The sequence below is a fragment of the Cheilinus undulatus genome, linkage group 20, assembly GCF_018320785.1.
Source record: "Cheilinus undulatus linkage group 20, ASM1832078v1, whole genome shotgun sequence".
In the NCBI taxonomy this organism is placed as follows: Eukaryota; Metazoa; Chordata; class Actinopteri; order Labriformes; family Labridae; genus Cheilinus; species Cheilinus undulatus.
In genome coordinates, this window is record NC_054884.1 from 14,233,411 (window position 1) to 14,248,541 (window position 15,131).

The 15,131-nt window shown below is 39.3% G+C and overlaps 1 protein-coding gene across 2 annotated transcripts; it reads left to right on the forward strand.

Annotated features, from left to right (window-relative positions):
* The first annotated feature begins 502 nt into the window (after window positions 1–502).
* josd1 (Josephin domain containing 1) lies at window positions 503–13,255 on the forward strand. 2 transcript variants are annotated; one of them, XM_041816220.1, is made up of 5 exons: window positions 503–653; window positions 1,151–2,082; window positions 3,833–3,961; window positions 7,293–7,487; window positions 10,181–13,255. In XM_041816220.1, the coding sequence occupies exons 2-5, from the start codon at window positions 1,721–1,723 to the stop codon at window positions 10,278–10,280; spliced, it is 786 nt and encodes a 261-aa protein (XP_041672154.1). In that variant the 5' UTR covers window positions 503–653; window positions 1,151–1,720; the 3' UTR covers window positions 10,281–13,255. The 2 variants fall into 2 exon arrangements, with proteins under 2 accessions (XP_041672154.1, XP_041672155.1); XM_041816221.1 differs by having other exon boundaries at window positions 503–573.
* The last annotated feature ends 1,876 nt before the right edge of the window (window positions 13,256–15,131 follow it).

Sequence of the window (15,131 nt, forward strand, 5' to 3'; positions counted from 1 at the left end):
TAAATACTTATTTCTTATCAAAATCAGCTTGCAAATGTAGTATTACATTGATCTGATGTTATTTGGTTACCTGATGTCCATTTAGAGTAATCAAATAGTCATAATCCACCTGGACATTTCTGTATAAATAACATTATTAAACAGTCATTCTTGGTTGGTTTTGCATCATGTCACAAGCAGGACTTTCTTTGCTAAATAAGAATTTAAAAGGGGGAGAACAATGGATGTTGAGGGCCCCATGCCTGTGTTTCTAAATCCGCCCCTGCTTGAGACCCAGTGTTGCACACGACCCCAGGGTAAGTTCTACATTTGCCTAATGTTGAATCATACACCAACCAAGCCTAAAAAGTCATGTAGCAAATTTTCGATTAGTCAGAATAAAGTGGGTTTCGCAGTCTCAGGGGAGGGACCGTTCTACTGTCTACTGACGCAGACGGTGACAGCAATATGGAGCCAGAGTGGCGCCACTGCGCATGTCCGCGTCTGCAAGAACGGAGAGAGAGACAGACAGAGACAGAGAGAGAGCTATATCAGGGAAAAACTGGCAAAGACAAAGGACTGAACAGTCTTAAGGTAAAACAGGACGGCGTAAATGCATTTTTATACCGGTTTGTGGTCGTTCTGATGTTATACTACATACTTAACGCCGTAAGGTAAGTGTCCAGCTTGAGAAAATGAAGTTATAAGACGTCAAGGAAGCGTTGTGTTTGTGTTAAGTGTAAACGGGAGTCACGTAGAGCAGACTGAAGTCTAACGACAGATATCTCTTTCTATCATGGATTAAATATATGTGTCCATGAACTGTTTTATGGTGTAACCCCTACTATTCCCCTTTAGTGGGTTCAAAGCTGCCATGTGTCAATGTTTTGCCTTTTATGCGGAGCTGCTGTGATATTTTGCTAGCTAACTGAGCAGCCTGCTTCCTCTATCCAGTCCAAATGTTTACCTTCTTCTTATTTTGGGGTCTGCTGGCCAAGAGGAGTTTGCTGTGTCTTTTAGTGCTATTTCAGCTACCTATTACCACCAACAAGAGTCTGAATTACTATAAATCTGTTAAAGTTGGCTGCTTAGATTAAATGTACAGTTATAAGTTACCAGTTGTAGGAATTTCTTGACCATGTTATGTGAATGATTTATCTCTGTCTTTCAGGTGTTTCTCTTCAAAGCAGCAAATTTCTGTTGTGTCTGTACGAGCGGATTTGAAGCTTCATGGTCAGAGCCTGATGATGGAAAGAAGTGCACAGCTATATGCTTGATGACTGGATGGAAAGAGCTGTCAACACACTAAAACTCACAAACGATGGAGGAAGTGGAAACACAGAGAGCAGCTGCACTTTGATTGATGACACCACTGTGGTGTTGTTGGAGGAGTAATCTTTAATTTGGGACTGTCTTTGTTTGCCAGCAGTCTCATCTTCGGTTCCATTTTCTTCCGATTCCCTCCTGTTGACCTTTTGTCACATCTATCCTTTAGAGAGAGCAGGTGTTGCTGTGTTAAACAAGCAGCAGGTCTCATTTACCTCACAACCCCCACCTCCCCCTCCACCATTCACAGACACACACAAGCTCCTCTCCTCCAAACGGCTGAGAGGTTGCTATAGCAATGGTTGTCATGATGCTGATGTAGCATTGTGGAGGTAGTAGTTGTGGAGGTAGTGGTGGAGCTGGAGGAGGTGGCGGTGGTGGTGGCTGTGGCGGTGAAGGTGGTGAACGTCCAGGGATGGGAAGCGCTCCGTGTCCGACTGGTGAGTGGAAAGGAAAGGGGCGAGGCAGCCTGCAAGAACTGGGCTGCATGCCCTGGAAGGTCGGCAAGCAGAAAGGAGCAGGTGGAGGGGAGGCGGTTGTTGGAGCAGAAGAGAAGAAGGGTAGGGATCCCACGGACTATCAGGAGCAGCAGCAGCAGGATCTCTCATCCTCCTCGTCTTCCCTTACCTCCCCGCTGCCTCCTCAGCCCTCTCTGACACCTCCGACCATTTACCATGAGAAGCAGAGGAGAGAGCTGTGTGCTCTGCATGCGCTCAATAACGTCTTCCAGGACGGGACAGCTTTCAGCAGGGACACCTTGCAGGAGATATACCAGAGGTAGGTTGCTGGTAGGGTGGAAGGTAACTAATTACATTTAATTAAATGAAGCCCACCTACAGAAATTACTGGGCCCCTCATAGACACATTATTATTGGCATGTAATCTGTATAGGCATATATGAGCATATCCACACTGCATTCATCAAAAATATTCTCCCCTTGTTAAAATCTGACATCTTTTATTTTGAATACAGAAAACGTTGGTGTAGTGCTTTGTACTGACAAGGATTTGATGGCTGTGGACTGCATAGCTTTGCTACCAAGTTGACAAAACCTAGAGCATAACATTTCTCACACGGATATGGAAGCTGCAAAACTATCTCCACTTTGAAAAACAAGTTCTGGAAAGAGGAAAAGATCAAGGGAATCTTCCTGTCATACATGCCTGGTACCTTGTCATCCATCTCTTTCCTTGTTCCTCAATCATGTTAATGCAAACAACAGAGAGGAAAATTGGGATGTGAAGATGTAGGACCGCACCACATCACTCTAGTACTGTCAAGATTAAGGATGCTCTAAAGCGTCTTTTCCCCATACGGCCAAACGCTCATTAAAATTTGTTTAACCAGCTACTCTAAAGAGAAGATAATCTTTAGAAATAGTCAAATTCCTCACAGGGTTATTGTGTCAGTGAGTATGATGTGAGCCTGATATACTCTGTACAGTGTGGCTAACATTTAAAGCTAGGAGCCTTCATTCCTCTTTACAGATTAATATCATGCTTTGATATGTGGCCTTTTTTCACTTCGGTTGAGTAGTTATATGTGAGTTCAACCCTTGACAGCCTGAATATGACTTTTATTTCCATTTACTACCTAAAAAAACAGTCATACTGCGCTGTCCCTACTACACACTAACCGCTAAGCCACCACTAAGCTTATCATATCCGGTGAAGAGCCGGGGGAAAGCTCAGAGGCAGAAGCCATTAACTGAAGCTACAGTGGCCTCTAGTGGCGCATTACAGTTTGAAAGAGCATTATAGACTGGGATTTAAAGCCTGTGTCTATAAAAGATTATAGTTAATTAGTTTAACAGACTTGTAAATCTCAGGCCAGTTAATTTGATTAATGAATTTAACTGTTTAACCGCATGCATCCCTAGTCAGGATACTACAATATGTATCAATGTAATTAAGCTGATTTTGTCGTTGATGCTTGCATTGTATGTTAGGATCTTGTGTTGCATCCAAACACAGCTGTTGGATTTCACTTTCTTACAAAGGTGTGCATTCACCTTAAAAACCTGATTGATACACTCTTGTTGTGTTTGCACATTAAGGAATGATCCAGTGGTTTAGAGAGCAGTGATTTTATTTCTACCTAAGTAGATTTTAACCAAAGTTACTGCACCTTTTTTTTAGTACAGTAGTCTTATCTTTGCACCTCTGCTCACTGGTAGGCCTGAATGATCAAAATTCAGTCTAATAGTGAGTATTTAGACTCATGTCGCAAATTCGTTATTGAAGGGAATCAATATTTTTATGTCATTCTCTTTTTGCAAGATAAGTATGATTTTTTTTTTTTTGCAATATTCTCTAAAAAGGAGTTGACTCTTGATGTTTGCATGATGTGAAGGGGAAAACATCTGTGCTGAAAAAAATTATACTAAACCGGTGTTTTGCCGTTCTGCGATTTTATCTGAATTTGGATTAATTTCTCTGCATTTGTCACTGGTTTAGCAAACTTTAACATGACTGAGCCTCTATCCATTGGGTCAAATCTGTTTATCCCTTTGTCATCTTGTTGCAGGCTTTCTCCCAGCACTCTGGTGACACCTCACAAGAAGAGCATGCTGGGAAATGGGAACTATGATGTTAATGTCATAATGGCTGCCCTGCAAACTCGGGGGTTTGAGGCAGTTTGGTGGGATAAAAGAAGGTGAGTTGAACTGAAAACTTCTCTTTCTTTGTTCTTTTTTCTTAAAAGTCAGTGATTTATTCTTAGATTAGTATCACCCTTGTTAACACAAGTTGCTTAAGTTGTAACTGCTTTATATCTTTATCTGTGCTTTCTGTTTCTCTATATGATCAATACAAAGGTTAGGCAGACCAAGATTTCACCCAGCCTGTCTTGCTATTTTGCTACTTCTTATCTTCCTTGCATGCACATGGTATCAACAGAAAAACAAACCTCTATTGTTTGTTGTGGCGTTCGCAGTAACAAAACATCCACCTAAAGCCTAGAATGTCACATAAGGTAAATGTTGTAAAGAGGCCCAGTGTGTCCTCCTCTGCTCCTTAGTCAGTTAATCAGCAGGACTCTGAGGGATCTTTTTGATTACTCAGCAGTTTCATTAGTTCACAATGTCTAGGAGACGGTTTTATCAGCATTCCTGTTTCCCTCTTTGAAAGTCTTACATGACTGAGGTCAGTAACAGCGGCCACAGGCGTGCTTTTATCAGCTGAACGTTAGTGTTATCAGGGAAGCCAAATTCCTGTTTCTCTGTCTTGACCAAAACAGGAACAAAATCAGTTACAAAGCAACACTGCTTTTTTCTTAAGTTTATTGATATTAAACAGTGGTGAATTTGTCTAATGAATGTTATTAAAGCTTTAAAGATAGATACACTATTACAGATTGCCTCAGTGCAAATAACTAGACACTTTCATCCTAAGTACAGGATGTTTGAAGACATCGTGTAAGATGTATTTTCGGTTATGTCTTTATTGTAGCTGGCCTGGAAAATTTTGTTGACCTTGCTTATTGTAACATCCAAGCACTGTAACTCTGACAGCCTGATTTCACATTCTGCAGTCACAGAGCCATATTGTGTATAAAGTTTTTCATTACTTCTGTCTGTGTAAAACTCCTACTATGCCTTCATTCTCTCAAATTTTGCCATGAAAACAAATGGGAGATTATCCAACTGGTGACTTAATCTACCTAATAAAATACTTTCATTGGATTCAGCTGATTTTGGCTCGACTCTTAAATACCCATCATTGTACAGCTGAAGCAGAGTGGGAGATATGACTCGTCAAAATTCATTGTACTTGTTTTAGTAGTTGCAACATCTCGGGTAGATTCGTCTATGGCCCAGCATTTACCTGGAAGTCCTCTTATTACATGTGGGATTATTTGTTAGCTGTGCAACCCCCCATCATTGCTTTGGATCCCCATTAGGCACTGTTGCTCCCCCTTGGAAATCACTGGAATAAAGGAACCTATTTAATGGATGTGTGCAGTGCTTGAACACTCAGCCTGTAACTATTAGACCTTTAAGATAGACCCTTAGATACATTGACTATGCATTCAAATATTTTGCCAATCAAATGAAACTTCAGCTAGACGTCATCTTTAATCAGATTAATACTTGACAATTTGGTGGCTACTTTGAGTTTAGCTGCTACAATAACTAAAGCCTGGTTTATGCGTCTGTGCCATAGGTCTGTGTAGCCCTGAACTTCATGCAGAGGCCTATGCACGTAGTCACCATGCACCTCCTCAAAAATGTAATTATGCATCAAAACAATGCCAACCATAAGCCCTGTGATTGGTCCACTGGTTAGCACTTGTGACTGCCAGTCTCTGAGAATGTCTACAAGCATATTGTGTGTATTTTGACACAAGATAAATGGCAGCAGACAGCGGTACAACTAGTCAAATCTACTTTCCAACATAATAAACTTGCATGCCCTGATAGATGTATTTTAGTGGCTGAACAAGTGCAAAACATTCCCCCTTCATCTGCCTCAGCTGATTCAGCTGCTGTATTTTCAACCTCTGATGTTTACTCTCTTTCCTTCTTTGCAATGGCAACAGTATAATTAACAGTTTCTTGATATTTATCGACTACAACTCCAACATAATACACTCAGTTTTAGTTGGCATGGTTTCCTCTATAAAACAAGCAGGTAATGTGGCAGCAGGACCAAGAACTGGCATAAAAATCACACTGTCGAGTAGCGTTTGGGCAGAGCATTGCAAAACGATGCAGACACTCCAGTGCACAAGTGGAGGTGCTCAATACAGTGTAGGCTGAACGTAAAAGCTTAAACCAGGTTAAAGGAATAAGAAAATGTGACTGATGAAGATCATATGGTGAAAAACAACATCCATTCAAGCTTCACAAAAGATATATGTTGAAAACAGATCTGTACGGCTAATATGTATGATTCAGCATTTGTTTAAATAAAAGTCCTATCATCATTGCAACATTGAGCAATGTCACTGCACATTAATAACTGTCCTTGTATCAGGAACCAACTTACAATGGGACTACTTCTCTATAAGATGGAGGAATACATCCAGGTCTTAGACTGTGTAAAATAACTTGATAAAACCTCTTTACTTCAAAAGTGATCTGCAGATTGCAGTCTTTCAAATGGGCACCATCGTTTGGCTCAGAAGAGGGCTCTATTTGTGATTTATGTCCCATTTATATGAAATAAACAATACTTTATTGAATGTTTTACTGGCTGCATGTGACTGAGAAGTGACTACCATCCTGATGGTCAAACAAAGAAAGAGAGGTAGCAATGGAGTTCCCCCCTTTCATCCACATATGATCACTTATGGTCCAGAAACTATAGGGGAGGTTCATAGTGCCACATTCAAAGCTTCAGGAGTTAGTCCACAAACCTGCAGGTCACATCACCATTTTCATGTTGGTGTGTTTCTTGCAGGGTGAAACATCCTTGTTTTGACTTTGATGAGGCAACCTACCTGTAGGGATGATAATGTTGTGATAACTCTGTAAACATCTGCAGTACATGAAGAACCAGAGTACAGATCTTATAATTTGTTAGTGCATTGCATGGCAATGCTAAGTAAGTAATTGATTTTCTTATTTTGATCCCCCACAATTACAGCCTTAATCTAAATTTATCTTATACAGTATGCGTGTACAAAAAAGAAGAATTAACAGTAGCATGCATATTTCATGATATTTTGTCAGTCATTTACAGAAGGTATTGTAACACTCCATTGAGCATGTGTGCTTTGTAGCAGTAGTAACTGTTTTTTTTTTGTTGGTAGGCTTTACAGTATAATTTTCCTTCACATTCATTTGCAAAGCTGTCCTGTGATTATTTTCACCTAGATTAGATTAGACTTAAAACTACTACTACTACTGCAGTATGATAATGTATGTTTTTGGCTATTTTTTCTTCTTGCTGACAGTTTAACCTGCCTTAAATATTTCAGATTCCCTTCTCCTCCATATTCCCACAAAAAGGAAGTTTACTCAAAGTTTATTTTCTCCCTTCAGGGATGTGGGCAGCATCGAGCTGTCCAATGTTACGGGCTTCATTCTGAACGTGCCATCCAACCTGCGCTGGGGGCCTCTCCGGTTGCCCCTCAAACGGCAGCATTGGATAGGGGTCAGAGAGGTCGGAGGAGTCTACTATAACCTGGACTCTAAGCTACGTAACCCTCAACCCATCGGCAACAGGGATGAGCTCAGGTGAGCATGATGGTATTTCTGGATTTCTGGGAAATACTGTGTTCAAGACAGTGGTTGGTTTTTGAATAGTTATGCCAAAGTAGATCCATGTTTATATGAAGAAGCTACATTGTATACCAAATGTATCTATTTTTCATTCTTTCAGCCTTTATTTAATCTCAATAAATCACTGCGGGCATTCCCTCATTCTCCTTTACGTTGAGAGTTCAATCAAGAATGGTTTAAGCATTATGGTTGTCAGTGGATCAAAGCATGACTATGTTTGTCCGTCAGGCACACTTTGGTCCAAATAAAAATGTATTTACAATTTATTGACATGCCAGATAGATTGCTTTGAATATCTATGGCGAGAAATATATTCTGCATCCATCTTAGCCTATACAGGAGTTTGGGAAGTGCTGAACCTTTAAAATATCTTGGAAGGTGATTAGATGAACGTTCTGTTTGTCACCTTTATTACAGGCCAATCAAAGCAACAAAATATAAGACCTAGTAGGTGTTTGCTGACCTTGCAAACCGGATGGATTGGCCAGAATCCATGTCTGTTATCAGGCAAATCCATCTTGAAAAGCCCCAATCTGCACTGTTTGTGCTAGACCCGAAAAACAGCTCAGGCCAATCAGCCTCTTTTGAGGAGAACTAGGAGGTAGCTACGGACGGGGTTTAGCAGATAGTAATGGCTTCTACAAGTGTAGCGATTAGCACGGATGTAGCTATAGTATTGGATGGAAAAGGCCCAACCGGCCTCAGCACAAGTTTTATCCACATCATCTTTCACTGTTCATATACTACTGCAGCATTTGCACTAGAGCTGTGCATTTGTACAATCTCATTTTGTCTTGTTGTTCTGATTGGCCCGGCCCATAATGGATATGACAGACAGAATGTTTGTCCAATCACCTACCAGGAACTTTATGAAAAGTCCTGCCCTTCCAAATGCTTCCTATGGGAGGTTTCCAATATGAATGTGGAACATATCCATACAATGGAAAGACAAAGAGTCTATCTAGCGTCAGGTTAGGTGTTTGCTGGAACCCATGAATAACTACATAAGGAGAGCCATTGTTTACAGGCTTGCAGTACAACAAAACCACACCAGTAGATGCTTTCTCTTTCTCCTCAAATGACTCTTATCGGTCCGGTCATCTCTAATTGGAAACATGCCAGTCAGCTTGAAACTTTGCAAGACGGATCCCCCTGATGACAGACATGTAATCTGGCAAATCCATCTGCATTGCAATTTTAATTCTGTTTGGCATATTGCCATGAAACCTTGTTTACATCATTTACACTTTGTTCTGCTGTTTTATAGTGAAAATATTTTATTTGTTTACCAGTGTTTTGGCTGTGGCATGAAACACCACAGCAAAACAAGTAGAGGTGATCAGAAAACCTTTTTTTAATTATTTATTTAATCCCTCAGATCATCATGAACAGTTTTAATATTGATTGGTTAACCAATCTTAGTGCTGCTGCCCCATTATCATCCATCATTCAATTGTGAGTGAGATGCCCATAGTTGACCCTAATTCTGCTAGTGAGATTGTGCCTTTATTTTGCTTTTTTGATGAGAGCAAAGCAGAAGCAACAGCATGAGAAGCTGTAACTTTTACAATCTGATAAGTCTTATCTATTAACAACTGAACCAAAGTTCTGACTATGTTGAAAGTAGAAATGGATGGTGCAAACAGAAATCTACACAACTAATTTTTGTTATCTCTCTCAAGTAGGGCTGGGTATTGCTAAGAACCTCACGATTCAATTAGATTTCGATTCTTTAGGTTGCTATTCAATTCGATAGTGATTCAATACTGATTTAAATGCTTTGATGTTGATTCAGTAAGAAGTAAAAATACACAAATGACCTGTTGACAATTTTTAATAATTATTTTCACACCCATGTGAACATATGTGGTAGGTCACCTCACATTTTTTTAGCAATAAAACATCTGAAAATAAAAATTTGCATAATAATAACTTATCTGTGCATAAGTAGTACAAAAGTAAAAACATGCCAGTTCTGTATAAACACTGAAAAGGTAAAGTGCATGTAAACTTTAATAATATTTCTTTCCTCTTGGAAATTGTGATAAACCTCACATAACATGGTTATGGTTGGTTGTTGTTTGGTCGAGTGCAGCCTCCGTCCATGCAATGCGAATCACACGCACAGTGACCCCCACTGGCCAGGAGGTGAAGCGATTCAGAGGATTTGCTAAATTAATAGTGAAATGAGTGGGGAAATATTGCGATGCATCGATTAATCGATATTTTTACTCACCCCTGCTCTCAAGCGGGAAATGAATGAAGTTGACCCAGAACTAAAGGTTTGTACACCTTCCTCTCATCTTTGGCAAGCATCACTGCCAGCAGCATAGCAGGAGAGTGAGACACTCCTTAAGGTGCTGGTGCACAAAGACATGAACCTAGATATCAGTAGAACATGAAACATATCTATGTTATGAATAATTCCTACCTATGTACCGGTATGTGCTTTAAAGCACTGGTTTGAGTGCCAACTATGAGTCAGCTGAAAACCCTGATCCAGGAATAGCTCCATATTTAGGTGATAAACTGATACTGCCTGCAGACAATAGCTGCTCTGAATTAAAAAGTTACATAAAAATTACATAAAAGTTTTTTTTTAAATCTTGTGTCTGTCCTTTTTGTTGTTAATTTTTGCCCCACTCCAGGAAGTTTCTCTGCCAGCAGCTGCGAGGGAAGAACTGTGAACTCTTATTGGTCGTCTCAGAGGAAGTGGAGGCACACCAAACATGGCGGTCTGATGGCTAACGGTTCAACCAGCCGATCACTGCGCCAACGATAGGCCAATTCCGAATGATCGGGGAGGAAGTAGGGTCATGCGCAGCCAATCACATGGATGCACACTAGCAGATGTATTTTTCCCTCTTTTTTGGGTTCTGTTTACACAGCCATTGCTGGACTCTTTATTGATAGGACGCAAAGCAATGAAGGAAGCAAACACTTTCCAGGGAAAATCAAAGAATCACAGTCCTTTACTCACAAACAGATTTACAAAGAGTTACTATTCTGTTTCTGCTATTCTTGTTTTTTATATATATATTGACTATTTTTCAATGTCAGCTTTGAGCTGTTTATTTTTTTCCTTTTTACTGTTCAAGTTTCCAAAGTCATGGGAGTTCAGGCTTTCTGAAAGATGCTGTGTTTCTCTGCCTGTCTCCCTCAGTGATCCTCCCTGCTTCAGTCCTAATGTTCACTAATGTGTCTTCTTGCTTCTGTCTCTACCTTCATGATGTGAATCACTCTCTGTCCTTATCCTCTCTCCTTCACCCTCACCAAAATGTGCCGTTTTCCTTGCCTCGATATGCTACGTCAAAGTCAGAGATTTATCACGTTGCCAACTTTGTATTTCATTGTTTTCCAAACACTCGTGGCACAGACTGAGCCTACACTGTGTACAGAGGCTGTGCCGACACAACAGTTTTTTATGCAACAGAGCAATGCAACACCCAGGCCAAGCACTCCCTCTAGTGGGTGTTTGACCCAGTTTCCTTTTACCGAAGACTTAACAGCATCACTCAGCCACTGCTCTTTTCAATCATTCACTTCTAAATAGTTGCGTTGAAGTACGGAGAGTACTGAGGATACATTGCAATAGAGACAATTATAAAATGATGCTGTATCATGACATAAGAGTCAAGTTATAGCATTAAGAGAACTATTTAAATTATTGTAAAAATCAAAATCTTCCTGAAATACAGAAGTTCTAAGAAATGGACAAACTTTGTGTCAGAATGCAAGTTTATTTTTGATTGAAAAAAGGAATCAACTTAAAATATCACAACTCAAGGTCATCCTACAATCTTGTTCTCGTTCTTTTGATTGAAGAAATGTAAACTAAGCAGCTCAAACTTTCAAATCCTGATCAAAAATTAAGTTAAGGATCAGTCTGCTGCAAAAAGAGACATAGTTGGCAGGAATTTTTGATGAAAATGAATGTTTACAAAATTAAAATGACAAAATGTAATTCTTTGTTGATCAGTTTGCATGAACATGAGCTCTGCTATAAAAATAAACTTTCCGACAATCTACAAACCAGATTATCTAAACAAAACTGATTGCTGGTTTAGTTTAAATAAGCACAGACTGTGCAACTTCTATCTGGTAACGAGTATGTGCAATTCAGTCAAAAGCCCATGAACAATGGAGGCATTAAAGTTTTCAATAACAATTTGAATTGAGGAAAAAGTTAATCGTAAATGTACTTCACAAGAGCCAATTTTCCTCCACATTGTAAAAATGGCATCACTCAGACACCTTAAAAAATAAGGGACAATATTTTGTTTTCTATTCTTACCCATGGGGTCCACAGGGTCACCACCACAGCAGCCCTCTGTAGCACAGGAGCTCAGCTGACGCACGGCTCCTCCTGTTCTTAAACTTCTTTTTTCAAACCTGCCAAACACAGCACTGAAAGGATGTCATAAATTGTTTCAAAGAATCTAAAACAGTAAGCAGTGGCTCTAGCGCGTGCTCTCAGTGTGAAGAGGGGCTTTGAGGTTGGCTGCACAAAGGGAAGTAGTCAGGTGGCGCAAAGTGTCCCTGAGGGGAGAAAATGTTGTAAAAGAAAATGTAGAAAGAAAAGTGAACGTTGACATTTTGGTCGTGAGCACATGTCCAGTCAGATGTGTGTTGTGGTTGTTAAATGTGAAACGAGCCTTATGAGAGATTCCACTGTTTGTAGCTTTCAAATCTATCAGCTGAAGAGAAACTGTTAAAACTCTATATGTATTGTCTGTGTAATGACAATATCGGCCTTAACTTGTTTACATAGAAGAATATTTGTTGCTTGATAAATGTATGAGGGTCTGTGCTGTTTTTTGCCATTTCAGGAGATTTATTCCAAAGCACCAAGTTATCCTAAGTATAAAGGAGAAGCAACTTATCTAATATGATGTTTCACTTTTGAAGCCAAGGGCTTTATGTTATTTACAATTGTTTGAAATGATATGACTTTTTTTTTTTAAAGATCACATGTTTTTCAGTGGTGCATGTCTAACTTTAAAATGGAATTCTTCACTATTTGCCCACTTGGTAGTTCTGTAATTTCATATCTAAGTGAACGTGCAGCAAAACTTTGGAGAGTTTTCATAAAAATGCTGCAGTTTATTTGACCCAGTCACAACATGTGTCACAACTGCATTGAACTTATGTTTTTGGGGTTTTTTTTGCCATGACAATCTGTCAACCTTTCCTGTTGAAGGATCCTGATTGTCACTTTTTTGTTTTTCTTTTTATTAATTTTATTTTTGCATACAAATAAAATGCTTATAATGGCACTTTATGAAAAAGCTGTGATGTTGTTTCATTAATGGGGTATTTACCTTTAAGTGCACTTATAACAAACTTGGTCCTCAGAATAGAAGATCATAGAAGAATAGACCATGCAGATCCCCAAGGACTCTCATTAAATAAATGAGCACATTGTAGTTTGTATATGAGGTAGCACTGCTGATCAACAGTAGGTGGCATTATGGCAAAATGAAGATGCTAATATGTTGAGGGAATCAAGGCAGAAACATAAATTTATTACATACAATATTTAGTGTGTGAAATACAAAGAAAATGAGATGTATTTAGTAATAGTTGCTAATGTCATCTTTCAGTAGGTGGCGCTACAGCAAACCATGAAATAAGTATATAAATGCATAGAGAAGCAGATCCTGACCATACATGTGAAATTTGAACTAAATCAGATGTTTCATATTAGAACTAGAAAAGCACTCGGAGAGCGCAGACCTCCGCCGTTAGCCCTATCTCCAAATAGTAACGAATCCTTTAAAAAATTCCTGGATCCAGACGGTGATCCGGATCACTCCCAAAATCTAATCAGTTCTTCTTTGTGCCATTTCTGACATTTCCTGAATACTTCATTAAAATTCGTCCATAACTTTTTGAGTTAAGTTGCTAACAAACAAACTAACTAACAAACAAACCCTTACGATCATATAACCTCCTTGGCGGAGATAATTAGGCCAACTTCCTGTAAAACTGGCGAGATATTGAAATGCTAGCCATCGGCGGTGAGGCTTTAATTAGACATGTCCATGTTGAAGACAGATATTGAGGTCTTTCTATCAAAATCTGATCTTGATAGCTTTAGCACAATAAGAGGAGTAACCAAATGAAACATTTGTGTCACTTCCTGTTGCCAGTGGGGGGCACTATGATGTGATGTTTGCATGTGAGCATGTACAGTGGGATACTGTTGTCTTACCAGACAATGTAGAAGATCACAGAATAATGTAAACAAAAGTGACAATAGTTGAAAGTCATTTGGCACCAGCAAAAACACATTACTTTGAAATTCAGATGAAGCTGGTGGACGTCCTGTTGGGATTTGGGCATGGGTGGTGGAGGCTTTTTTTGTAGGTCTGATTAGTTGTTACTTGTTTATCCCATCATATTAACTGGTTTTCCCATGATACTGTGGTAATTTCTCAACATCTTTGGAAACTAACCAAAATGTACATGTTATCATTGAAAATGGAGCAAAAATAAAACAGATGCATTCGTGCCCTCTAAGTACTTCTATAAACATTTTTTGTCCTACCTCTTTCTTGAGTTATATGCTTTGTTTCATCTAAACTGTAGAAATGTTTATGAATTCATTGAGCAGTTGGAAATTTTTGAAAATTAATTTCACAATTTCTCATTAAGGAGGCTATGGTCCTGAGGCAAATGGAAAACTGTTCTGTGGTCAGATGATTCACAATTTGGCATTCTTTTTGAAAACCACAGAAGCTGTGTCCTGCAGACTAAAGAGGAGAGGGACCATCAAGCTTGTTATCAGCACACAGCTCAAAAGCTTGCATCTCTGATGGTATTAGTTCCAATGGCATAGGCAGCGTATACATCTGGAAAGGCACTTTCAGTGCTCAAAGTATATAGAGGTTGTAGAGTAACATATCCCATCCAGACAATGTCTCTTTCAGGGAATGCCTTGCATATTTCAGCAAAACAGTGCAAAACTACATATCGCATCCATCACAACAGCATAGATTCACAGTAGGAGAGTCTGGGTGCTGAACTGGTCTGCCTGCATCCAGCCTTTTCACCAATAGGAAACATTTGGAGTATCGAAAAATGAAAAATCCTGCAAAGAAGACCCAAGACTGTTGAGCTGCTAGAATCCTACATCAGACAAAAATGGGACAACTCCAACAACTGGTCCCCTCACTCCCCGGACGTTTACAGACATTTCTTAAAAGTAGAGGGGATGCTACATAATGGTAACATGGCTCCGTCCCTACTTTTTTGGGATGTTTTGCTCCCATCAAATTCAAAATGAGCTAATTTTTCAGTTACATGGTAAAATATTTCAGTTTCAACATCTGATGTGTTGTTTTTGATCTATTGTGAACAGAGTTAGTTTATGAGATTTGCAAATCATTACATTCTTCTCTAATTTACATTATACACAGCGCCCCAACTTTTTTGGAACTGGGATTATTTGTAGCTAGTCTATTAACTATTTTAAATGTTTAGATAAATGCATCAGTCTTGCCTATATAACGTCGTATTTACTGTTAACTAGTGGAGAATACTTTTATTCAGAATGAGGACTGGTACTTTTTTGCAGGCCAATAAGAGTAAAATATC

What these genes read in the sequence shown, in the direction of transcription:
- josd1 (XM_041816220.1), top strand. Translation starts at nt 1,721, where the DNA reads ATGGGAAGCGCTCCGTGTCCGACTGGTGAGTGGAAAGGAAAGGGGCGA. An exon ending in TTGCAGGAGATATACCAGAG is followed by an intron (nt 2,083 to 3,832) that starts GTAGGTTGCTGG and finishes ATCTTGTTGCAG; the next exon opens with GCTTTCTCCCAGCACTCTGG. An exon ending in GGCAACAGGGATGAGCTCAG is followed by an intron (nt 7,488 to 10,180) that starts GTGAGCATGATG and finishes GCCCCACTCCAG; the next exon opens with GAAGTTTCTCTGCCAGCAGC.